Source organism: Neoarius graeffei, chromosome 3, assembly GCF_027579695.1.
Source record: "Neoarius graeffei isolate fNeoGra1 chromosome 3, fNeoGra1.pri, whole genome shotgun sequence".
Lineage (NCBI taxonomy): Eukaryota > Metazoa > Chordata > Actinopteri > Siluriformes > Ariidae > Neoarius > Neoarius graeffei.
This window is the reverse complement of record NC_083571.1, coordinates 89,572,560-89,599,160: the sequence shown is the minus strand read 5'-3', so window position 1 is coordinate 89,599,160 and position 26,601 is coordinate 89,572,560. Positions and strand designations below refer to the sequence as shown.

General features: G+C 39.5%; 1 protein-coding gene across 2 annotated transcripts in view; it reads right to left on the bottom strand.

Moving 5' to 3' along the window:
- Positions 1 to 4,827: 4,827 nt before the first annotated feature.
- Positions 4,828 to 26,601, bottom strand: part of dsc2l (desmocollin 2 like) — a 31,184-nt gene continuing 9,410 nt past the window's right edge. The window contains exons 2-16 of one of the 2 annotated variants that reach the window (XM_060917632.1): positions 26,036 to 26,126; positions 25,660 to 25,856; positions 25,437 to 25,541; positions 25,104 to 25,259; positions 24,700 to 24,844; positions 23,396 to 23,550; positions 22,306 to 22,440; positions 18,516 to 18,701; positions 12,979 to 13,226; positions 12,296 to 12,438; positions 9,479 to 9,700; positions 9,071 to 9,295; positions 8,521 to 8,639; positions 7,491 to 7,769; positions 4,828 to 5,999 (exon numbers count right to left, since the gene is read on the bottom strand). In XM_060917632.1, coding sequence (XP_060773615.1) covers positions 5,781 to 5,999; positions 7,491 to 7,769; positions 8,521 to 8,639; positions 9,071 to 9,295; positions 9,479 to 9,700; positions 12,296 to 12,438; positions 12,979 to 13,226; positions 18,516 to 18,701; positions 22,306 to 22,440; positions 23,396 to 23,550; positions 24,700 to 24,844; positions 25,104 to 25,259; positions 25,437 to 25,541; positions 25,660 to 25,856; positions 26,036 to 26,126 — 2,625 coding nt within the window. In that variant the 3' untranslated portion in view covers positions 4,828 to 5,780. The remainder of the gene's footprint in view (positions 6,000 to 7,490; positions 7,770 to 8,520; positions 8,640 to 9,070; positions 9,296 to 9,478; positions 9,701 to 12,295; positions 12,439 to 12,978; positions 13,227 to 18,515; positions 18,702 to 22,305; positions 22,441 to 23,395; positions 23,551 to 24,699; positions 24,845 to 25,103; positions 25,260 to 25,436; positions 25,542 to 25,659; positions 25,857 to 26,035; positions 26,127 to 26,601) is intronic. The other variant, XM_060917633.1, reaches the window with a different exon arrangement.

The following is a 26,601-nucleotide window of genomic DNA, read 5'->3' as shown; positions in this document are numbered from 1 at the left end:
AATTGAATGAGATACTTGGGTCAAAATGTACTTTAGTAAAAGTAAAATTACTAATTTTTACTTAAAAATTACAAATTACTCATAAAAACTTCTCTATTACAGTACCTTGAGTAAATGTAGTTACTTGCACCTCTGTGTTTGACAGATTCATGTCTTTATGCAAACTTTTATTACACATGTAATTATTATTATTGTTATTTTTATCGTTGGATCATTTTGGATTTATTTGTAATAAATGGATACTTTGCTGGATACTATGGACACTGAATATGAATTAACAACACATGTAGGCCTATGGGTTAGGCAGGTCTATACTGGTTAACCCTATACGTGCCGTTCCGCCAGTGGAATGCTTTACTATTTGCTGAAAACCCGTTACTACTATAGTACTACAATACTATGACATTACAAACAGTCTTATATATATATATATGGCATGGCGGCCTGGGGGGGGCGCCAACCACTTGCGTTACGCCAGTGCTTGATGGGCTAATCCAACCACATTCATACTGTTCATTTACCATTTGCTAATATTTTGAACACACATGTGAGCGATAGCTACCTTTCTTTGGGAAAAACTGAGTGACCAGTTGCCTACCTCTCCGGTCCCTCTCAGCTTTCAGCTGCCTTTCTTTACGTTTTTGACAGCCACTCTTCATATTTAGCGATCATAGACTGTATGCACTCCACTGCTGGCTGCTGCACCGCGACACAGCAGCGAGTAGCATTGCACTGATCAGCACACAGATTTAACGCATCGCGCTTCTACCAGAACTGAACCGTACCATTTCGCAAAAGGGGGAGGGTTAAATGACAATATGTTGAAGAACTCAAGAAATAGACAACCTTGTTCAATTAGCTCATTTTACCAGATGGAATATTGCATTGTTGTTATTTCAAAAGTCTTATTAAAATCATCAAAAGCATATTATCAGCCCCTTAAAGGGCCCCATGGCAGTGCTGGGCCCCTAGAATTGTTCTAACCTTTCCCCCCCTGGCGGCACCCATGGTGGTATGTTTTATTTTGTAGGTGTTTTTAGTAAAGGGGTGATCAAGAAAGCAATTACTCATACTTAAAGCTTGAAATGCTTTATTGCCAATGCTGTAAAAATGTATATAATGTACAAGTGGGCAACAATGAACTTTTAAAATATAATCTAAATATATTGAGAACTTAATATCACTGTGTAAATGTAAGTGCATAACTGTTCTTGGTGTAGGGACTCTGTGAACCTTGGGGACATTTTTACTTAGAGAGGGGAAAAAAGAGAACAAAAAACAACAAAAACAACAAACATGTAGTCTATGTCTGCTTATTCAAGAATGCAGAAAACAAGAAAGTGCAAAACATGGGAAGGAGTCCTACTCCTTCCCTCAACAGTCCTGAGTTCATCAGGAACTGTTGTGTTTCTCTTGTCTGTGGAGTAGACCAGATTTAAACAATCAACAGATTTCCCTCACTTCTTTTTCCAAGTGTACTTCTTGTTACTCCTTCTGCACTGAATAACTCTTTCAAAGCGCTGTTGTAAAACTCGGGTTTTTTGAGCAGCGCCGGTGTGTGTTGTCTGTCTCTAGGCAACCGTGACAGCGCCACACGCAGTGACGCAGGCAGCCAGGCTCAGACGCACAGAGCATGACACAGAGTGGAGGGGTTTGTGTCCTGGGTAGATCCCGCAACGGAGTATTTCCTGTTTTATTTTGTTCATTATTGTTAGATTTAGTGTTGATATGTGTGAGACAGACATGTGTATTGGACATTTATGAAAATACGGAACAAATCGCGTCCCGTATCGGTTCAATACGGGACACAAGATTTAATTGCCAAATAAAGGACGATTCCGTATTTTACGGGACGGGTGGCAACCCTAATTATCATACACACTACTGATTCTTACATGTATATATTGTATCATTTCTACTGAATTATTCCTTGGCTGTTATTGTTGCTATATCTGATCAGTATTAGTTTGCTAATTCTTGTCAGCTATTTCAATAAATGGTATCTTTGGAATAAACTGTGTCCTGTCTATTGTCACAATATTCACTGAAGTGCCAACCTCTCCCAAGAAAAGAACTCTAATTGCCTTCACTTATTTTGTTAATGAATTTATGAGACTGATTCCTTTTTATGACACTGATTTGAGTTACTGATTAATGAATTTATGAGACTGATACCTTTTTTGCATGAGACTGATTTGGTAAGCCCATTGCACCTACAGCAGAACAGGCTCACTTAAATGACTGAAAAATGCTATCCATGGCTTCTTCCTGGGTACATTTCACTTTAATATTAGAACATCAGAAGTGGTCTTAATTTAGTCTCCTATCTAAGTGTACTGTCTTTTCTGTTACAGTTTGTTAGCATATAAATGCGAAACAAATTTAAATGACATTTCTGTAGTCAGCTGGGATAGGCTCCAGCTTGCCTGTGACCCTGTAGAACAGGATAAAGCAGCTGGAGATAATCAGAAGATGAGATTTTCTTTTGTATAAATTTATAAGGAGGATGAGACATGAAAAACTTGAAATTTGAAAAAAGATGAAAACAAAAGATGACCTAAAATAAATCTGGCAAAAAATTAAGTTAATTAGTATTCAAATTAATTTCATATTATGGCATATACATTCACTGGCCACTTTATTAGGTACACCTACCGGTTTATGCAGTTATCTAAATCAGCCAATCCCTTGCCAGGAGCACAAAGCATAGAATCATGCAGATACAAATCAAGAGCTTCAGTTAATGTTCACTTCCAAACATCAGAATGGGAACAATTGTGATCTCTGTGACTTTCACTGGGGCATGTTGCTAGATGGACTGATTTGAGTATTTCAGAAACTGCAGATCTCATGGGGTTCTCTCACACAACAGTCTCTAGAGTTTACATAGAATGGTGTTTTTTGTTTGTTTGTTTTTAAGAAAAAAAAACAACATTGAAAGTTCTGTGGGTAGAAATGCCTTGATAAGAGAGGTCAAAGGAAAATAGCCAGATTGGTTTAATTCTTTACCCCTTAATGACATAAGACGACCTCGTATATCCCTTAATGACAACATATGACAACCCCGTGTATATCTCATAATGACATATGATGCCTTGTCCAAAACCTTGTCTTTAGACTTTTTTTCTTGTAAATATGTTCTCAGGGTGAACAGTATATACATATACAAGGGTGGCTGTAGCAACTGCTTTAGGGGGTAAAGAGTTAAACTGCCAGAAAGCATATAGTAAATCATATAATTATGGTGAGCAGAAAAGCATCTTCTGAAACTGCAGACCACCACATTGGGTTCCACTCCTGCCAACCAAGAACAGGAATCTTAGAATCAAGAACAAGTTCCTATTAAAGTGGCTGGTGAGTGTATGACCTGAAAATGGAATATGGTTGTAAATTGTTGCTTTAAGAGATTACATGATACACTACATTTTTCCACAGCACAGTTGAATTTTCAAACAATGTGCTCATTTTAATGTTATTTCTATTCTAGCTCATTTACAAAAATATATGTATGGTGGCTGCTATCAGTGGTGTTTGCGATCTACCAATTACTGAAGCATTTTAGTAAATTGCAATCATCCATGTACTGACAATGACTGCAACACATTTTAAAATGTGTTAGATTTTAAAGTTTGCTATATTCAAATCTCATCTCATTAGCTGTAGCCGCTTTATCCTTCTACAGGGTCGCAGGCAAGCTGGAGCCTATGCCAGCTGACTACGGGCGAAAGGCGGGGTACACCCTGGACAAGTCGCCAGGTCATCACAGGGCTGACACATAGACACAGACAACCATTCACACTCACATTCACACCTACGGTCAATTTAGAGTCACCAGTTAACCTAACCTGCATGTCTTTGGACTGTGGGGGAAACCGGAGCACCCGGAGGAAACCCACGCGGACACGGGGAGAACATGCAAACTCCACACAGAAAGGCCCTCGCCGGCCCCGGGGCTCGAACCCAGGACCTTCTTGCTGTGAGGCGACAGCGCTAACCACTACACCACCGTGCCGCCCCCTATATTCAAATACAGCTACATATTTAACTGGTAGCATGCAACTGTAAAGGTGGGGAGTGTTTTTTCTTGGGCTATTCTGGCCAATTATAGTTTTGATATTAGGTTATCTTTGCAGATAACTGTTTCTGGCTGGGTCACGTCAACCTACTGTAATGCTACATAGCAAGCTAACATTAACTCCTTATGTGCACTGTCAATAAGTGTATTCTGTTTAGAAAATCATTGCCAAGCAACTAAAGAAGGCAAAAATACATAATTTAGTGCAAAACAAAACATTACTCAACAAGGAAAAAAACAAAATTGACATTTTCTGTAAGGAAATTGAGTCTCTATTGTCTGTGCTATGTAAAAATCAGGATATTTCCTGCCACAGGACAGTCTTCAAGACAACGCTTTATTGTTTCTTGGTAAGATGACCGTCTGCATTTATTTCATTTCAACAGAAAGAAAATGAGGCTGGCAAAGTAGCGACAGTTTATAGCTGCTATAATGTATGTGATAACAGGAACTAACTTGCTTTGCTGATGTCCCACAACATTAAAAATAAGTATTAACAGATTTATTCTTTAATACAATTTCTAATTTAATTGTTGATAAATTGCTGTGGATTAAGGGGAATTAAAAAAAAAAAAAAAAAAAAAAAAACACACACACACACACACCCCTCTCAAGGGCTGCATCAAGCCACCCCATTTTTGCCAACTTTCCTACAGTGTGCCCTGTTGTGTTTTATTCCTTATTTAATATCTTCAGGACATAGTTCATTCTAACAATATACTTTAAAATATCATTTCATTCTCACTCAAGCATATCTTTAAAAGGTTTAATAAAAAAAACCTACAGTTACAACAATTTCACAGAAAAGCATACCAACAAAGAAAGCATTGACAACAGTAGCTTATAAAGAATGATGGCATGAGTTTGGTTTGAGGAGTTTCTTAGATGTGCCTCACTCAGTCATGCTCCACATTGACATCTTGCATGATGCACTAAATGCAGAGAAACTGTCATAGACCAGCAGTCTCCATTACTCCTGCTTAAACTTAAGGTCATTTCTTTCCTGCCACAAAAACAATTCCTCATATTCTGATAAAATATGATACCAAATGGTTTTAAGAATCCATCAGTCCTATGGTAATACTCAGAACCGCCATGACATGGTTCTACTAAACACTAGCAATATACCAGAACCAACAGCCCCTACACAAACATGTAAAAATGGAAAGACGTCTCCGAAATCTTTACATTCATTTGCGTTTAATAATTAAAAGCAAGCTTGTTATAGTAGAAACTAAATGTGGAAATGCAGTTTCAGAAATTGAATTAACCATTTTAGAGGCAGATGATATCAGCTTTTTTTTGGAGGCCCATTAAAACTTGGGTACTGCTGGGGCATGTTAGGGCCTCACAGTCCCTGTGGAAAATCATTTTATTACACAATAAAGAAATCATTTAAAAAAAAATTCATTGGCTTTGACAGTGAGATCCAGCCTATTGTAGTACATACAACAGCAAAGCAACCAAATATATAAAAAAAAAAACCCTACATACTCTGCACACTTAATTTGAAAGGAGCAGTCCTTTTTCTGGCTTAGACTCCAGATAGTAATACCCATTTCAGCAGCTAGTGTTCACAACATCCAGGGTATCTGCATTTCTCCTTATTTTCCTCTTTGTCTTAGGGAAGGCAGAACCATTCTAATGACCTACTTCAAATTCTCAGGCTATTTCTCCAATTTTCTTAGCTGTATTGCCACCCATTTCACGGTCTCCCCCCCTGTGACTTGCTTGTGCATACACCAGCAAGCGTTTTGAACTTGGGTCCAAGAGAATTCAGGAAATCCAGTGACTCCTGTTCACTGAGGATACTACAGCACCCAACAGACCCAGCAGGAGAGCCCACTCCCTCATACCCATAAGGCCTCAGGATATCCTCTGCAAATCGCCCATCTGACTCCTCTCGCAAGTAGGCCAGTTTCTGCTACAAAGGAAAGGAGTAAGCGTAATGAAGTGAAATTAGATGAAAGCATCACTAACTCAGGACAAAGCTGTTCTTTAAGTGGCACAAAAGCAGTAGACACTGTTTAAAGATAGCACACCAGAAAGTGAAGTGTTCAATGAAAAGCAAAAGTAATGCAAAACCTGCAAGGTGACACCTCGTGCATGCATCATGCCTGCCATATAATTAAAGGCCGAGAGAAATGGGGGGGGTTTGCATTAAAACAGAATAGCAGTTAAATTTGGCAAGGTTTATTGAGTCCCTGAACAGATACAACTATTCTCTAAACCACACGGTAGTAGATATATTCGCAGACAAAAGCCGAGTAAACTTAGCCCTTTTAGAACCACCCGCCAAGCAACCAGAAGTAGCAAATGGGAGCCGCGTGACGTCATGGGTGCGTGTCGGCCATAAACATGAGCGACCAAAGCGAGCAGGAATTTAGTGACGGAGAAACATCAAGTTTTAGTAGTTTTTCGTCAGTTCAAGTTGATGACATACTGACAAAAGAAGTGGCCAGCGATAGGGAAGAGAGGTATCGAACTGCACTGATTCAAGCCAGAATTGTCTGATGAGAGCAGTCAGTGACGGTAACAATGATGAACCCAAGGACGAAGGTGAAGACCGACTTGCAAATATGGAATGGTAAGCTTTCCAAAACGTTCTTAGAATTCGAATAGACTTTATATTTAAAAAAAAAGGCCCAAGATGATATGCTAGTCTAATACAGCTGACAGTCTTCAGTTCAACTTTTCCATGACTGCAGTTTATCTCTGGCAGATGCATTCCTCAAGTTAGTAGTATTACAGTATGTTGGAAACAAAATGCTTTGCAGTTCATTGTAGCAAAGTCTTGACTAATTAGTGATTACCTTTCTCTTTCAGGAAAAGAAACAGGGCCACTTACTCCACGGCATTTGTATCACTGCCAGGTGCAGAAACACATCGCTTTCTGGGTGCTTTCCCTTTTTTCCTCTCCCCCTTCTCCATAACAGTCGTAGATTGTAGTTTAACGATTTGTTTCTCTTTCTACGTTGTGTTCTGTCGCAAGTTTCCATCAAAATGAATGCAATCTAGCAGAGAGTCGAACAGAAGCTACACTGTGTGGACATAAGTGGTTTTACCAGCATTTTTTCCACTTGTACTCCTGACGTCACGCGAAAGCCAGCCAATAATGTTGACGCTGGTACCGGGATTCCCTTGGTGGGAAATTTAAACTTGGCAAATTCTGAATGTTCGACATTTATGATGTGGGTTTCAATGATAAAGTTTTTGTCAGGACTTGTACTATTATTATCCAAGGGGTAAAGGGGTACATTTCTCTCAGCCTTCAAGTAAGTTACCTACTGCAACCCCAGAGCATAATCACAAGCAAGCAGTAAATACAGAGCTAAAGATGATATACAAGCGATAATGGTTATTTAAGTGTATTCGAATATTTGTAAAATGATACAAAGTCACCAGCTCCACTTACTGTATCAAACGGAATCTTATTTTCCCTCCACCCATCCATTGTTGACATGGTGGCATATTTCCTATAGGAGTTGCCATGCATGCCTGTGTTGTACTGTCCAGAGGATAAAGTGTTGGTGGTCGTGAAGCCATGTGTGTTCTGGTACATGCTGCTTCCATAAGTTTGCTTCTGTCCAAATCCGGCTGAACTCAGTATGGTCTGATGCCCTGGGATGCTTCCTCCTTTAAAGGTGTCTACTGCATCTACCCCACTGCCAGGCATCAGTAGCAGCGCATCTTTCTGTTCACAATATGCAAATTTTATATTAACATAATTATACATTACATTATTCAGAAATGTTAATTTCGTAACCGTATACACTGTATGGCCCAAAATTGACCATCTCACACACGTGCTTGTTGAACATCCCATTCCAAATTTATTTCCCCTTTGCTGTTACAATAACCTCCATTCTTTTGGGAAAGCTTTCTACTAGATTTTGGAGTGTAACTATGAGGATTTGTGCTCACTCAGCCACAAGAGCATTAGTGAGGACAAACACTGATGTTGAGTGAGGAGGCCTGGCGTGCAATTAGTGTTCCAGTTCATCCCAAAAGTGGGGTTGAGATCAGGGCTCTGTGCAGGACACCAGAGTTCTTCCATTCCAAACTTGGCAAGTCATGTATTCATAGACCTCACTTTGTGCACGGGGCATTGTCATGCTGGAACAGGTTTTGGGTCCCTTAGCTCCAGTGAAACCATATTATAATGCTACAGCATAAAGACATCCCATACAATTATATGCTTTGAAATTTGTGGCAACAGTTTGCGGAACGAACACATATTGGGTGTGATGGGAAGGTGTCCACATATTTTTGACCACAGTGTATTCAAGGGTACTGTTAAAGATTTGCTCAGGTGGTATGGCTGTAAGCAATAAAATTCTTGTATCAGGCTGTATTTAACCCCAGCATTTATGCTTAATAAAAACATTAACATTGCTGTCTACTGGAGGTGTTTAAGCCTGGCAGAGGCTTCTGTTTTTTCTCACCACTTCCTCCCCTGGAGCTTCAAGGTTGGATTTGAGCAGCATCCCACCAGCTGTATCATCATCATCAGCTATAGGCAGTTTTTCTTCCTTTGTGCTGCACGCAAGTACGCATAGCAGACCTGTCCCAAGGAGAAAGGCCATTATTAAATTCCCACATTAACAATAAATGTGCCAGTACCATTCACTTTTTTTAACCTTTCATGTGATGTGTGTATTGTACATAAGCCTAGAACTCAACTAAAATATGACAAGCATAAAATCTAAAGAGGAGAACAATTTAGTCTTTAACACTCCAGGTTGCAATTTATCATGTAAACTGCTTTGCTTGAAAATGGGATATTAAGGGACAGGCAAAGTACGTATACAAAGATATGTGAATAAAAGCGGGAAAATAAAATACATATGCATGAAAGCTGTGATAAGCACCTATACGAGAAGTTGGCATTGAAGGTTTGTGTCATGCTGCCTGTATCAACATAAATGTCAATATAACAGTGTGTTGGTAAGCACAGAAGTGTCTCCCATGGTATGGCCAGCAAGGGGCACTTACACAGCAGTAGAAGCAGCAGGAGGCCCAGCAGTAGGGCAAGAATACCCCACACTCCTAGTACAGTGGAAAAGTATTGTGGTGCACACACACCCTCCTTCGCACATTCACATATTCGCACGGACACCACTTGCTCTTCTCCATAACCCTGAAGGTCCTTCACTTTTATTTTGACATTGTATACATTATTGGGCAAGTCCACAGCTGGCTCCAGCATTACTGAGGTACCTACAAAACAAAGAGGTGCTGCCTCAGAGAAGTGCACATTAAACCAATTTTGTAGGCTGACTTTCATTTCACAGTTTTAACTGGCTGCCCCAAATATCTTTTACTACATAGACAGATTTCTATTTACAACTATTAGAATTTTAAAGATTCCTCAAATGAACCCAAGAGATCTCCTCGACATACCTGTGGCACCCTTTAGCCTCCACTGCTCAGCATCCGTACTGGCCAGTTCAAAGATGAATGGATCCGAGTATGGCGCCAGGTCAAGGTCTTTAGCCGTGAGGAGGATGGAGTCCCTTGCACCATCTTTGCTGCACAGAACCTGGTCTGGTTTTGTGATCATTGGGGCATTATCATTCACATCCTCAATGAGGATCACCACCGTACCGGTACCAGTCTTCCGACCTAGAGGTGGCATTGGAAAGGGGTATTCGTGTGTGGCATCACTGCATTTGTTTAATTACTAGCATAAAAAAAGTATTAGGATCAACCTTTAGGCTGTTCATGTATAGCTAATGATAGTATTTCAATGTGGGAATTACTGTTGAAGCAAAATGCTGAAATATTGTTCCTAAATACCATACTCACACATACAGTACCACTCAAAAGTTTGGACACACCTACTCATTCATAGGTTTTTCTTTGTCTTGACTATATTCTACATTGTAGAACAATACTGAAGACATCAAAAACTATGAAATAACGTGGAATTATGTGGTAAACAAAAAATGTTGGGAAAAAAAAAAGTTTCATATTTTAGATACTTCAAAGTAGCCACCATTTACCTTGATGACGCTTTACATTACAGCCATTTAGCAGATGCTCTTATCCAGAGCAACATACAAGACCCTGATATACCCACAGTAGTGGGCAGCTCAGGGAGCAGTTGGGTGTTCGATGCCTTGCTCAAGGGCACTTCAGCCATTCCTGTTGTTCAATGAACTGGTGACCTTTTGGTCCTAAAGCTGCTTCTCTAACCTTTAGGCCATGGCTTTGCACACTACTGGCATTATCTTAACCAGAACATCAAGGACATAGTAGCTCATCTGGCCTGCCATCAAAACAAACATGACTACCAAAATATCAAACAGAACTGAAATGTGACAATGTGAGAGAGGACCAACCTCCATGACAAATGTTTACAACAGGAAGATCAACAAGACTACATTTTGTTCCTCAAGGGAAGATCTATCCAAAACAGTCAGTCAGAACTGAATTCGCATGATAGAGAGAAGATACAATTTAGTCAGAAGAAAATTTAAGTTGACCTTCTTACTAATTTGTTAGCAAAAAATTAGTACAATACAATGACCAAGTTCTGTGCAGGAGGTCTAGTTCTTTCAAATAAAGTAATCAGAACTGAAATCCATTGAGAACTAAGGGAGGAGACACAATTTAACTTAAAAAAAAAAAAAGTCAACAAATTGATTACAAGAAGAAAGAAAAAAAAGTTTTGCTCCTCATGGGAAGATCTACCAAAAACATCAAATCAGAACTGAAATTGAGTGAGAAATGAGAGAAGATGCAATTCTAGTGAAAAGTCCAAAAACTTGTTAAGGTGACCTAATTAGCAGTTTGTTAGCAAAAATTTGACAATACAATGACCAAGTTTTGTATAGGAGGACTAGTTATTTCAAACAAAATCAGAACTGAAATCCATTAAGAATTGAGGGAGGAGATATGATTTAACTGAAAATAAACAAAGTTGTAAACAAATTGTTTACAACAGGAAAAATCAACCAAGTTTTGTTCCTCAAGGGAAGATCTACCCAAAACACGATCAGAACTGGTATTGGCTAAGAAATGAAAGAGATAAAATTCAAGTAAGAGGCCTGGAAAATTCAGTAATTTGACCCAATTACTAACTCATTAGCAAAAAATTGACAAAACCACCACCACGTTTTGTGCAGAGCAATGAGTTCATTCGAACAAAACAATCGGAATGGAAATCCGTGGAGAACTGATGGAGGAGATACGAGTTAACTGAATTGTGGACAACAGACACCATGCCATGGCAATAGCTCATTGGCCTTATGGCCAGATGAGCCAACCAGCTTCATGAGGTAGTCACCTGGAATGCTTTTCAATTAACACGTGTGCCTCGTCAAAAATCAATTAAGCCTAGGTCACAACCGGACGTACGTTTTTTTTGGCCGTGCAATTTTAGGCATTTCCCAAATCGCAGCGTTTTTTTTGTTCATGGAGAAAGAGGCACGTTGGCCGCAAGTTTGTCTTGCAACCTGAAAAAAACGCAAGTGCCCGTAGCGTTTGTTTGACATGACAAAGAACCTCTGCGGCCGGTCTGCAGCTCGAAAATCAGCACGTCACATGCATGCCCTCCGTGCGTTTCTTGCGTTTTTTGCACGTAGACCGGCCATAGGACCATGTACGGCCGGTTGTGACCGAGGCTTTAGTGGAATTGCCTTCTTAATTCATTTGAGATCAAACAGTAAATAGCAAATAGCCCTATTCCACAAAACATAGTAATCCCCATTATGTCAAGAACTGCTCAACTAAGTAAAGAGACACAACATCCATCATTACTTTAAGACATGACGTGTCTTAATTAATAATAATAAAATAAATAAATAAATAAATAAAACTATTGAATTAGAAGCTGTCCAAACTTTTGACTGGTAAGATGGGTGTGTATAGAGATAGATATACCACATATCCAATCCATAAACTGTGAACATGAGACTATATGGCTTATTTTCTTCTTGCCATTTTATTTTTATTAATACACATGAAAAAAAAAAAAAAGCTGTCCTGATACATTCATAACCCAAACCCAGCCTTTTAATCTCAGTTTTTAGCCCATGACCCAATAGTGGAGTAGGTCATAAAATCTTCCAGAACCAACAATGCACTATATTGTTCATTTGAGCATTTAAGACTGGAACATACTGTAAAACACCAAAACATGTCACTGTATCTACAATACAATATACTGTAGTTGCTTTGACCAAGCATCGAGAATTTTGTTATAAATGTACTCACTCTTATCTACTGCTTTGACAGTGATGTTATATGCATCATTATATACAAGTGGCGATTCTCGGTCAATGATCACTGCTGTTTTCAGCTCGCCAGTGTTCTCCATCACTTTGATCCAGGAACCTGGGTCAGTCAACTTATAGTATCTGTCAGAGGAAGACAGTTTTGGATTAGTGTCTCCTTTTTTTAATGTTCATTTTCTGAACTGCACTGTGGTTCATAACATCACTGGCATGACAAAAATATTTCATAGTACCTGAACCATGTTCCAACAAAACACAACAATCCAATATTCATAGATCAGTAAGGGTACTTTCATACCTATTAAATCTATTAATCAAGATCAGAGAGAAACAGATCCTTTGGGTTTCTTTACTGCTTGGTTTGGTTTGTTTTCACACTGTATAAAAAAAAATTTACCCCATCAAAAGAGGGAGGAGGGGGACTGGCTAAGGCTTATATACAGTTAAAGGCTTCAACTGTCAATTTCATTAATAAATTAGAAATAAAAGGTAACTTAACCTTTGCCAACTCACTCAGATATTGTTCTGCACCTAAGTGATGTCTTATCTATGTACATGAATTGCATCGGGGGGGGGGGGGGGGGGAGTGCACAAGGGTTTGATTCAAATAGACGAAACACTGCATACGTGAAAGCACCCCAAGAATACGATGAGTGCCCTTACTTTATGTCCTTGCTACTTTTGGTCTCTGGATCAGTGGCTGTGTAGGTTCCAATTACAGTCCCATTGAGGACACCCTCTTTAACTCTGAGCTTGAGTACAGGTGCAGAGAATTCCGGTCCTTCATCCACATCTTCCACACTGAGCTCTACAGGCACTTTCTGCCAGGAGGAGCTGGTTCCTACAAGAGGAACCTCATTACGTGCAATCACTTCCAGGTTAATTGTAGATCCCTGCTCATAATTCAGAGGCTGATTACAAGAGAAAAGAGGAGAACAGAAGGAGTTTAAGCAAAATTTAGGACAGAACATATTGTGAAATTTTTTATTTTATAATAAAAATATCAGTAACATTTCTCTATTTTACATGTCTCATTTGGGATTCTACTAAATTAGTGCTGTTTGACATTTTATTCATGCATTGATTTTAAATGCCTTAATTAATACTTGGGTACATTGAGCTCTGAGAGAACTCAATGTATTAGCTTGCTTGTCTAAAGATAGGGTGTGGCTGAGCCTAAGAAACACACAAACATGTCTGGTTGAGCGCTGCCCTGTCAGTCTCTCACACACCCTACTCACCAAATGCAGTCCAAACACTGTAAATCTACTATAATTAAAATACATGCAGAGCCTTACCCAAAAAAAAAAAAAAAAACCCTCACTGCACCACACTACACTGGAGTTTCAGGGAAAAATACCAAACATCCAAAGCAAACAAGCTGCAGCTACATGCAACTACAAGTTGGGTTCAAAATAGGGCTTCAAAAGGGCTCGTGCCAAGTACATACAGTGCTATATAAAAGTCTCAGTCACATAAATAAATTCTAATCAAGAAGCTGTCAAATATCAAAGGTTTATAAAGATCAAAAATACTTGCACTGAACACTAAAGAAACCACATGCATTTATTTTACACACACACACACACAGTCAGAAGTTTACATACACCCATCATAGGTATGAATGTCATGGCAGTTTTGGGCTGTTAATGATTTCCTTGAACTGTTCTTGTTCCAGGGTGGATGACTGTACAGCATACATCTTTAATGACTTCAAAAAACAAGGATTGAGTACACAAGTTTGAATTTATTTCGGATTTTCCCTCATCCACACAGGGTCAAAATTATACATACAGGCTCAAATATGTACATACACCCCCACTAATAATGGAGCTCCTATAGGCATAGGTGTGTGGAAACAAAGAAATCCACTGAGTTGTTTTCTGATGGTTTCGGTCCTACATACCACCTAGTGGCCAGTGTTAGCCAGTAAAGAAATAAAATAAGAGGAGACTGGCTATGATAAGAAAATTCTACAGCCCAGAAACAGATGGGAGCTCCACTTTTAGGCAGTGCCTAAATCTACATATTACTTGGTTAAATGTCCCTTTGCAAGTTGCACCTCGACCAGATGCTCTTGGTAGCCATCAACAAGCTTCTGGCATAATTAATTTAAACTGGTTGGTTTCCGGACATGGACCCGGCTTTTAATAGTCGTCCACAAATTTTCAATAGGGTTGAGGTCAGGGCTTTGGGAAGGCCATTCTAGAAGCTTAAATGTTAGCCTGCTTTATCCATTCCAAAACCAGTTTTGATGTGCGTTTCAGATCATTGTCCTGTTGGAACACCCAATTGTGTCCAAGTTTCAACCATCTAGCTGTTGATTTAAGGTGAAGTTGAAGAGTTTGGAGGTAGTCCTTTTTCATTATTCCATCCACTTTTTGCAATGCACCAGTACCACTGGCAGCAAAACAGCCCCAGAGCATGATACTACCACCATCATGTTGGACAGTTGGTACAGTGTTCTTAGGTTCGAAAGCCTCACCTTTACTCCTCCAAAAACATACCTCGTGTCATTGAGCTATATGGCCACAATCTTTGCCTTGTCTGACCATAAAACTTTTCAAGAAGGCATTTGGCTTGTCCATATGGGCAGCTGCAAATTTCAGTCGAGCTTGAAGGTGTCAATTTTGGAGTAGGGGCTTCTTTCTAGGTCAGTATCCTCTCAGTCCATGGCAATGTAAAACTCGCTTCACTGTGGACAGTGACGCTGGCGCTACAGCAGTTTCCAGTTCATGGCAGGCTTGAGCCTTGGTGGTTCCTGGGTTGTTCCTGAACATCCTAACCAATTGTTAGGATGTCATCCGAGGGTGATAGTTTGAGTCTTCTTTCAGACCTTGCCAAAGTGGTGACACATCCGAATAACTTGTACTTATGTACAATTGTTTGAACTGATGGGCTTGGAATCTGCAGTTGTTTAGAAATGGGTCTAAGGCTACATCCACACGACAACAGCAACGAGATTTTTTTTTTTAAATATCGCGTCCACATGGGCAACGGATCAGTAAAATATCAGGTACATATGGCAACGCAACGCTTGCTGAAAACGATGCAATACACATGCCACACCTCTACGTGCGCTGTAAGACGGTCCCATCGGAGACACCAGAACAATAGAAGTAGGACGCATGCACAAACCCCTTCTGTAGCATCAGCCACAAAGTTCTGATTATTAATCAGTAGCGTAAAATAGTATCTATTGTCTAAGACACTTATTTATATTTCATATTAAAATGTCTATGTAAATTAATACATAGAAAGCCTGGCCAGGCGCTGAACGTTCTTCTGCCTTAACTTTAAGAGAAATTTAGGGCGAGCATGAGGCTAGGTTCTTCCCTGTCACTGTCTCACACACACACACACACACACACACCTCACTCCCTATCCTATGGATATAGTCCCTTTAAATCACATGCTCGTTTTTTGAATGGAGACGCGAGGAATGAACGGGGGTATATGGAAGCCGGTACGCCAACATTCCGATATCCTCCAGAATTCTTTAATGTTCCGGAATAAATTGAATGCTACACGTTGATGAATTACTTTGTTCTTCTACGCCCTTTTTGAGGAATGTATTGTCAGACTTAAACCAACATCTGAAGAGGTGAGATCGCTCCTTTTTTTTCCCCTATTTTTGCTGGCGGGATTGTTTTTGTTTTTGGAAAGCGCACGGGCGGTGCACGGTTTTGGTTATACTGCTTCCGCAGTGTTTGGACTAAAGACTCTGCCCTAAGGGCTATTCTCTCACTCTCTCTCACATTGCACCATTACACAATAAATATTCACAGTGAAAATATTTTGTAAGCACGTTTCATGAACCAAGTTATAGGATTTGTTGACAACTCGCATCGAGTTCGTTACACTTCTACCTGGCGTGAAGCACTCACAGTCATGTGGTTGTGACGTCATCATAAACAAATCCGTTCTACTCATCCAGACGACTTCGCAACGGCGCCGGATTTTTCCACTCTGGAACCCGTTCTCAAAAGATTTCGTTTTGGGTGCCGTGTGGACGCCAGGCCAAAACGATAAACAATTTTATCAGATTCACCTGAATCCGTTGCCGTGTGGACAGGGCCTAAGAGACCTTCCCAACTTGTGTAAACCTACAATTCTCCTTAGATCTTCACTGAATTCCTTGGACTTTCCCATGGTTCTGAGTACAGGTATGCGCCGACTTATGACTGCGTTTGGTTACGACTGACTGGTCGTAAACCGATCTGGCCGTAAGTCGGCCTATGCTAAATAAACATAAGTATATTGTGATGTGTAATGATATTGTAATCATCTTAAAAAGTCTTATTTTATCCACACTTTATTTCATTATCTTGGCTCATTATTTGGTTTAAGTCAAACACTGCATATGACAGTACAATTCGTTTAATACGTGCAAAACAAAAAATATGAAATACAGGTGTGAAAAATAGAAAACATTTTAATTTGAAACATACCAACATACCAAAATACAAATGTAAGTCATAGCAAAATACAAAACTTAGTGACCGCTGGCATCACTGGTGCTTGGCTGCGGGTCGTCTATGTCATCAACTGTTCCAGAGCTCGGGCTGGAGGGAGAATTTGCTCGTTTCATAAACATGGTAAGCCTCATCTGAATTGTTTCTTTTTCTCCTCATAAATTTCACGATATGGACAAAGCGCGTCATGTACTATCCGTTCAATCCTTGCGAACCGTTCTATGTTTGGGTCCATTGCTTCAAAATGCGCAAGGAGTTTATTCAGTTGAGATAAACCTTCTGGAAACGGTCCTACGCGGCGAGAAGCTGGATGCTGGGCGCTGCCAGGAGCTGGGGCGGAAACTGACGTACGCTCCGCTAGCTCAGCTGGGAAACACTCACCAGTCGTAACCAGACGGTCGTAAAGTCGATCGGTCGTAAGTTGACGACTACCTATATTAGTCAATCCAATGAGTACCGTCAAACAAATCCTTTTTATGCTGTCAAAGAGAAACTACCAGGTGTAGCCAATCATGATCACTAATGAGAAGTTAATAGGCCTTGGCAAGTTAAAAGACATTGTAGAACCTTCAGCACCATTTAACAGATTTAAGTGAATGTATATATATTTGAGCCTGTATGTACAATTTTGACCCTGTGTAGATGAGAGAAAATCCAAAATAAATTCAAAACTTGTGCACTCAATTCTCATCTCATTATCTCTAGCCGCTTTATCCTGTTCTATAGGGTCGCAGGCAAGCTGGAGCCTATCCCAACCGACTACGGGCGAAAGGCGGGGTACACCCTGGACAAGTCGCCAGGTCATCACAGGGCTGACACATAGACACAAACAACCATTCACACTCACATTCACACCTACGGTCAATTTAGAGTCACCAGTTAACCTAACCTGCATGTCTTTGGACTGTGGGGGAAACCGGAGCACCTGGAGGAAACCCACGCGGACACGGGGAGAACATGCAAACTCCGCACAGAAAGGCCCTCGCCGGCCACGGGGCTCGAACCCGGACCTTCTTGCTGTGAGGCGACGGCACTAACCACTACACCACCGTGCCGCCCGCACTCAATTCTTGTTTTTTGAAATCATTAAAGATGTATGCTGTACAATCATTCCACCCTGGAACAAGAACAGTTCAAGGAAATCATTAACAGCCCAAAATTATCATAATATTCATGCCCATGATGGGTGTATGTAAACTTCTGACCACAACTTTTTAAAAAAAAAAAACACATTTCATTAGATTTTGGTTAAAAACAAATGCCATGTGATCTTATCAACTATATTTAGCAACTACTAATGCCTTCAGCAACGACAGTACGATTGCCTTTTGCAACTACTAATGCCTATATCAGGGACAACACATCGCAAAGACACTCTTCATCCTTTTGCTCTTTAGATGACTCCTTACAAGCGAATTCAGAAAAACCACATACAGAGACAATGCTCGTTGCTTAAGAGAGTCTCTCAGCTCGCTATTTAGCTCTAAAGGGCAACATTATCGGGAAACCCACCCCTGAGTAGCGGGAGACATAACTTTGGTCGATAAGCTTTCGACCAAGATTACTGACCAATTTCATCATTTGTACACCCTACAGCTTAGTATGTATGGTCCGTTTTAAAGGAGGAAGAAGAAAAAGAATCAGCAGCAGTAATTTAAGTTAAAAGCAATTTGTCCACCCTCTGCCTTCAGAAATATAATTCAATCCTACCCTCTGTCCTCTTACCTTTGTAACATAAATTAGGCCGTCATTTGTGACCGGATCTGTTTTGATCGAGAAGTTGCCACTTTCGTTGCCCTTTGTGATTTCATACACTGCTTTCCAGTTAGGGGTGTTCTTCAAGTCCTTGTCATTCACATCGATCCTGGAGACCAAGACATCTGCTGTGTTCTCCAACACTTTGCCTTTGTACTATTACACAAAACACAGTAAATATGGTAGGAGCCAAATTTAATACAGTATTCATTTTAGCATTTAGGATATGTTTCATGCTTCAGTTAGTATTAAAGGGGAACTGAAGGCAAATTTATCATCAAAATTCTATTTCTCATTTTATAAAATGTAGGAATGCATTTCTGACAGCTATTTTGTCACTGCTATAGCAAGTTATGAGTGTTTGAAATATGCTATGTAATATCAGCTCATATGTCAAAGCAATGGCCATAAACAAGATTCGCTGAGACCTGTGCGAGACATCGTAGGACGGAAGTAAAACGTACAGCGGAAGTCAAAGTGACCAACATCTGCCAACGTTGTCAAAAGACGCATGCGCCCTCCTTCAAATGCTAACGTAATCAAGCCGGAAGTTTACCCTGTGTCCGAAATCGCTCCCTACTCACTATATAGTGGGGACGCCATTTTGTAGTGCTGTCCGAAACCTTAGTGAGGATTGTGTGGGAAATGCGCTCAGTATACAGTAATATGTATTTATCACAAAAATACATGGATGCATTTATTATTTTGAAAACCCACCAGCCGCCTGATCTGGCACATTTTAATTGTGCAAAAGTAATGACGTAAATACCAGCATGACGAACTAGTCCTTATCCTGTCATCTTTCCAACTCTTCTCTACTCCACGTTGGTTCGAAGTCGTATGGAATAATCTCCATCACTGATGAAGCTGGCAAATCTTGAAATTAATCTAAATTGGAATGATATGGCGATCTGGACGCTGTGTAAACAGTTTTCAAAATGGCGGCACTGACACTTCACGTTTGAAGTCTCGCACAAGTCTCGTGAAAATCACGCGGATAAGCGACGCCTGCCATGGACCATACGAACTACATTCAACATGGCTCAAAACCGAAAAGGCAGATAAATGTAATATAATATGCCAATACGAGTCACGATATAAGGTTAATAAAATTAACATAATTGAATAACACGTTAAGAAATAAAGTAAGTTTAAAAATGACTTCAGTTCCCCTTTAATTTGGTAGTGCTGCTTGGTCTTGTACATTTGTGCCCTCTATAGATGAAGAGGGGGGGAAAGATAAGTATACTTTCTTTAATTGAAAGAATGCCTTGGGGCTTTGCTTTTTATGCATTAACTGGTATCACTTCTACTTCCATTATGGTGAAGAATAGGAATTATCTCCAATGAATGTTTTTTTTGCCAGTACAAATACCACAGATGAGAGTTGGAAGACCTTGACTTTAACTCTATGAACCCTAGGGTCATCTTGGTCATTTTCAAGGCTGTACACATGTTGCATCTTGTTTTGGCTTTTTTTTTCTTCTCCAGAGCAGTCTAGGCTATTCAGGTCTTCCATCATTTGATATAATAGTTGCACATTTTTTTATATTAGCCTTTATATCAATCTGATAATTATATGTTTTTACATGCATCTCATAATAAATGCTGTCAGCGGAGATATCATTTCGGAATTATGTAGGGGAGATTGTCTGGAATCTGGCAATATCAAACCCATGATGGTAGGATACTCTAGGACTTAGCAATTTTGCAATTACTTGACAACACTGTCACACAGAAACAACTAGGATAATTGGAAACGGCAAATTCAACTGTTTACTTTGAAATGTGGTATGCTGCGAAGCAGTAGGGACTTTGTGACTTATTCAACCGAGAATCAGGAATATGAAAGTGAGTGAAGAAATTAGTCAAGATATTGCTTTGCATATGTTTGTATTCATAGCGTGATTACTTTGGTATAAACAAATACTGTACAAATGTGACTAGCATCACTACAAAGCTCCAGCTCTGCACTTTGTGATGTGTTTCATATCTATGCAATGATGAGTAATTCAAACAAGAGTAATGCATGTGATGTATGCAGATTGTAACCATGATTAAATCTGATGAAATTTCAAAATTATTTTTCACAAAAACTGTCGCATAGACAAACAACTAGTATTCAATTTAAGAGCCCGTATGATAAACATTTTGCATGGTGTTTATTTCACTTAGGAGAATGACAGACAATCTGAACAGATGCTGTTCAGACTTAAAGTGCTGATGACACGTTTTTGACATCTTTGGCGATGTTTTATAACATAAAAAGTAATTCCCGATGATCCATATATTAATTCACGAAGGCGCCTATTTTACAAGTTATGATAAAAAACGCGGCTATTTGGGCAAATTTGACAGGGCTGCAGCACCCAGGAGACGGAGGAGGAGGAGCTATATGATGTCAGCGAAAGAACCTTCCTCCTAACTTACCAGTTTATTGTTGATGCGACAGGTGTTCAGTTTGTCATTATTAGTATTATACATTATTTTATATATATTAGTTATTATGCCTTCGCGTTGTGTTGCCGGCTTTTGCTCCAAAACCTACAAGGATGGGGTAAGTTTATTCAAGTTTCCCAGAGATCCCGAGCTGCATGCGAAGTGGGTGAAGCAAGTCAGGCACACTCGTGACAAGTGGAAGCCCTCACCAACATCCGTCCTGTGCTCTGAACACTTCGATTTGGATTGTTTTGACACCCTTCCCCGCTTAAAAGAATCTCTTGGGGGTTCAGTTCATCACAAACGTGTGTTACTACCATCAGCAGTGCCTACACAGTGTTGCCAGATTGGGATTTTTCCCACCCAGTTGAGTGGTTTCAAGTGCATTTTGGTGGGTTTTGAACATATTTTGGGCTGGAAAACGTCAGCAGTATCTGTTGCCAGATACTGCTGAAGTTTTACAGCCCAAAATATGTTCAAAACCCACCAAAATGCACTTGAAACCGCTCAACTGGGCGGGAAAAATCCCAATCTGGCAACACTGCCAGTATTCCGGAGGGGGTCAACTAGTAGCTATGCCGGATCCAAAGACAGTCCTCCTGTCAGAACATGTGTTGTGAAACGACATAAGATAAAGGTACGTAGAGCTATAGATTCTACATGATAATCATAAATGTAATCATAAAGTCGGCGTGATATCAGTCATATATTTGCTTGTGAAAGCTTGCGGCTTTCATGTAACTGCCGCCTAGCAACGAGAGGCAAAGGGTAAAGAGGGTAGGCTATCATAGATTCTATTCGGAAGAGATCAACACAATTCTAGACTCCCAGAAGAGGAAGAGCTAGCACTAGAGAGTTCACCAGCGTTTTCATGCGCCATTTCCATTGAGTAGAACCATAGGATGTCTATGAGTAGAACAGCCAGTGAACCGCAGCGTGTTCTCCCGCTGACGTCACAACATGGCCGCGAGCCACGGACCCAGTTTTCTTGCGCTGTGCAATTAAAAGTTGGATATTTGCCTAACAACAGCTTCTTTTCACGTAATTATAACAGAAATCTAACATGTTTGCCATGTTGTATAGTTTATGAAATTGGATAGAGTCATGTTCGTGTCATCAGCCCTTTACAGGCCCAAAGCAAAATATATAACAGATAAATGCTATTGAAAATGTTCAGAAAGTTAAGTTTGAAAAGAAAATTAAAGAGTACAATTTTAATGTCTTTCACTTCAAAAGTCTTGAATGCAGTTGTACAATTTAACATGAAAAATAGATTGTACAGCCAAGACTGGCTGCAAAGAAAAATGATAGCTGAACTTACCATTGGTTTTGTAAAGGTTGGTGGATTATCATTTATATCACCCAGAGACACCACAGCCCAACCTGTGCTGCTAAGACCGGTAGTTGCTCCATCCATGTCTCTGATCTCTATTTCAAGAAAATACTTCTCTACTGTCTGAAGGAAAATCCACAATTGTAATCATGCACAATGTGACTTAAATTAATTCAAACAGACTAAAAAGGCATTCATGTACGGTTTAGTCCAACTTTCACACAACTGTGCAGTCAAACAGAACACACACGATAGACAGACATTAAAACAAATACATTTTATATATCTATCCAGCTGTTATTCCACGAAATTGAGTTGTAGGAGCGGATAGCCGACAAGGCACAGAGCGCAGAGTCAGCTATAAGCCATGTATGACAAGATTGAGTGGAATAACTTTTATTCTATCCACATTCACTGGATTTTGAGAAACAAAGCATTTTTTTTTTTGCAAACTCAATAAATAAAAACTTTATACAAAACATCCAATAAAATCTTTTCCATTTAGAATGTAAACAAACTGGCAAAATGACAGCAGCAATTTGTGAAAAAAAATGCTACAATAATAAATTCTTCTTCTTCAAAAAAAAAAAAAGACAATTCTTCCCATCACATACTTTTATTCCATATTTTGTTGCTTTTTTGGGGGGGGGGGGGGGGGGGGGTTCAAGTAGAGTTCTTATTTTGTCCTCCACTGGTTCAGTACCACGAGCCACCATTTTCTTCTTCTTTAGGGTTTTTTTTTTGACAGTTGTCAAACCAACTTAAAGGTGCATTACCACTACTGACTGCGCTGGAGAGTGTAGAACAGGAGATTATCATTATTTTTATTTATTTATTTTTTTTTTTTTTGGGGGGGGGGGGGGGGGAGAACAACACACCCTATATTATTTCAGCCCTTTCTGTTACTCTTTAATGCTTGATAAAGCGATCTATAACTTGATGCGCTCCACCATTTTGTTTTTCTCTACTCATGGTACATGAGCTGATGTCCTCGTAGTAGAGTAGTCAATCAGAGCACATGATTGCTCATATCCAGTGAATGTGATCGATAGACAGACAGTGTGTAGGCAGACAATACCTCTCTGTCCAGTTTGCTGGTAGTGGCAGAGATAACTCCAGTGGAGGGGTCAATACGGAACAGTTGCGTGCCATTCTTTAGTCTGTACTTGATCTTTGTGTGAAGGGTGTTTGCTTCATCCTTATCTGTTGCAGTCACTTGACCTACAACAGTGCCTTAATGTGGCCCATAAAATAAAATTCATTATTGAATTTGATATTGACCAGATACTATACCAACTTTCATTTTCATAATCCTAGTTAAGATTTTTGTATGAAAGTACATTGGCTCACATTTCTCTTGCATTGCTCTAGCTCATCATGTAAAAAGCTGTTAAGATGCACATTGGCTCATGTCTTAAGAACATGAATGTTTGTAGTAACATTCACTTTCTTTCAAATTGTAAAATTGTGCTTGATCTTCATTGTTAGAAACATGCAGATTTGTTACCATGTGACCTTTTACAAGTTCTTAATACATTTGGATATAAGAAGCACAAGTGAGTACTGTACAATTTATGTTTGGGCAGGTTATCATCAATTTACATTTGGGGTGTGTCAACACAAAATGAGTCGAGCTAATCAAAAAATGAAAAGCCACCCTTCTTCTAAATCTACAGTTAAATATCTTTAAAATAAAGGGTTATTTGTTAAATTTCATGCAGCCAACCCAGAGAAATTAGCAAAAAATGTTTAAGGTATCATGATCATAGAAAATCAAGCTTGGAGAAAATCAGCTGTAAACTTGGTGATATCCATCCATCCATTATCTGTAGCCACTTATCCTGTTCTACAGGGTCGCAGGCAAGCTGGAGCCTATCCCAGCTGACTATGGGCGAGAGACGGGGTACACCCTGGACAAGTCGCCAGGTCATCACAGGGCAACTTAACGATATGTAAAGTGAAATTAATGCATACAACAAATTTGGTCTAAAGTCATATTTATAGGTTGTTTTATAGTATAATATTTTGGTGAAAGAAACATTATAGATTAACAAATGTATTTACAGCAAAATTAGAAAAATTATATGTGGGTCTTTTTCCATACACACACACACACGTTTCAAATCACTACATCTTGGAATGAACTTTTTCTACACTGTCCTCATTTTGTGGTGATGCCCCATTTCTTATTTAACTTCATAACCACTTAAATTAGTCCACGTGATTTGTACACCGATCTTAAACACTGCAATGAAAGCTTGGCTTCTGTTTACGATTCAAAGATAAAATTCAGTTTTGTGTGTGTGTTTGTTTTGGGCTGGTGGCAAGGTACTGTATGGTCCAACTGATTACATTTTGTATCTCCCTTCATCTCTTACTTACCCACGGGACATTGCTCCTGCACAGTAAAGTCCAGCGAGCCAGTGAACTGTGGAGGATTGTCATTCTCATCCTCTATGATCACAGTGACTTTCATAGGCAAATCAGTTTCTTGATTGGTTAAGACACTGAAGGCACGGACTTGAAACTAAGGGAGAAGAACAGTGTCAGAGACTTCAGCATACACCAGATTTTTCCTGAAGTGTCATCAGATATGTTCTTTTATTTGAGTACTTCTCATTTTCCCCCCACTTTAACTCATGAAAATGCTAAGACATTTCTAAAATTATGGTGTAATGTACATCATTCAAAAAAGATTTTTTTATTTAAAATCATTTAAATCTGACTACAGTTTTTTTTTTCCTGATTTTGTATTAAGAGTATAGACAAAAATATGGTTTACTTACTTCAAGCTTGGGGTACTGCTCACGGTCAATGGAGCGATGGACTTTTAACATTCCACCCTTTTTGGTAATTGAGAACAAATTCATAGGGGGTTGGTCAACACCAGATCCCTCAATCACGTAATAAAGCGAGTAATTTAACGAAGTGTCTGATGCAATCTAGCAAAATAAGAGAAACACAACGTTAGAAATACATAATCAGAAACGTGACCTCAAAAGACAGAAAAGGTCCGGTGCAAGGAAGGTTGAGTATCCAGCAGAAAAAGTAGAAAAGAAATGCAATAAATCACACTGCAAACCAGGAGGGCGGTGACGATGAAAAACCAAGGGCCTTACCATATCCATATCCTTGGGGAAAGGACCCTTGTCATTTTCTTTAATTTGGAAAGGTGGAAGACCCCAGGCTCTTTTGGAACGTTTGAGAACTGCATTGTTGGACACCTACAATCATTATCAACAGTGAAACTAATTCTGTCCATCACATTGTATCTGTCTGAGCAAGTGAGTCCTGGTAATTAAATCTTGATTGATCAACATGCTGTGTAATACTGCACATTACCTGACCAGTGAGGGAAAGATTGACATCCACAAACCACCTGTGACCCTTGCAGTCCTGGACAGTTATCCAGAAAGACTTGCCATCCTCTGGTACCATGGTTACACGTACAGCCTGGATGGTGCCATCCATTTGTATTGTGAAAGCTGGGTCACTGGAAGTAAAATCCAGAGACCCGACCCCACAATCTTCCAAATTCACTATGGATAGACCACAGTTATAACAAGAATGAGAAATTCTTCAAAAGATATAAACAGAAGTTTACATAACTAGAAAGAATCACTGCTATTACTGAAAAAAAAAAAAAAAGATGTACTGTCAACTATCTCCAATGGCATTTAATGTGATGTACTAGATAAGCAATCAGAAAACACTGTACCATGAGAAACAACATAACCAGGCTCCAGCATCTCCGGAACCTGCGCTTGGATATACTTCTGGACACATGACTCCACAAAATAACAAATCAGCTAAGAGAGAGAGAGAGAGAAAAAAAAAGAGAAGGATAGAAAGATGTCAACTCAAGTCCATCTTTAGTTTTCCAGCACAAAAAGATTATATTGCCAGCAGTGCATTTGGTCTCCCATTTGCAACTGTAAATATATTTGTGGCTCATTAAATCAACATTTACCACTTGTGCAAGTACTGCTTGAAAACATTTTAGCAAAAGTTGAAAGCATTTTCCATGTAAAGGAATGACTCTTTACTAGTCTCCCTCATTATTTCTGGTTATGAATCCTTAGTTAATGTTGTGGTTTGAATACAGATGTGATAAGTAGGTGCTGTATTTTTAAATCTTAACCCTTTTGTGACTGACCCCTTGAAAATCGTTCCTCCAGGAACGATGACGTTTCAGTTGTCAAAACAACGGAAAAACTAAAAGTTACAACGTTTATCAACAAAACAAGTTACAACAAAATCTTTGTTTTGTATTTTAGTTTTTCC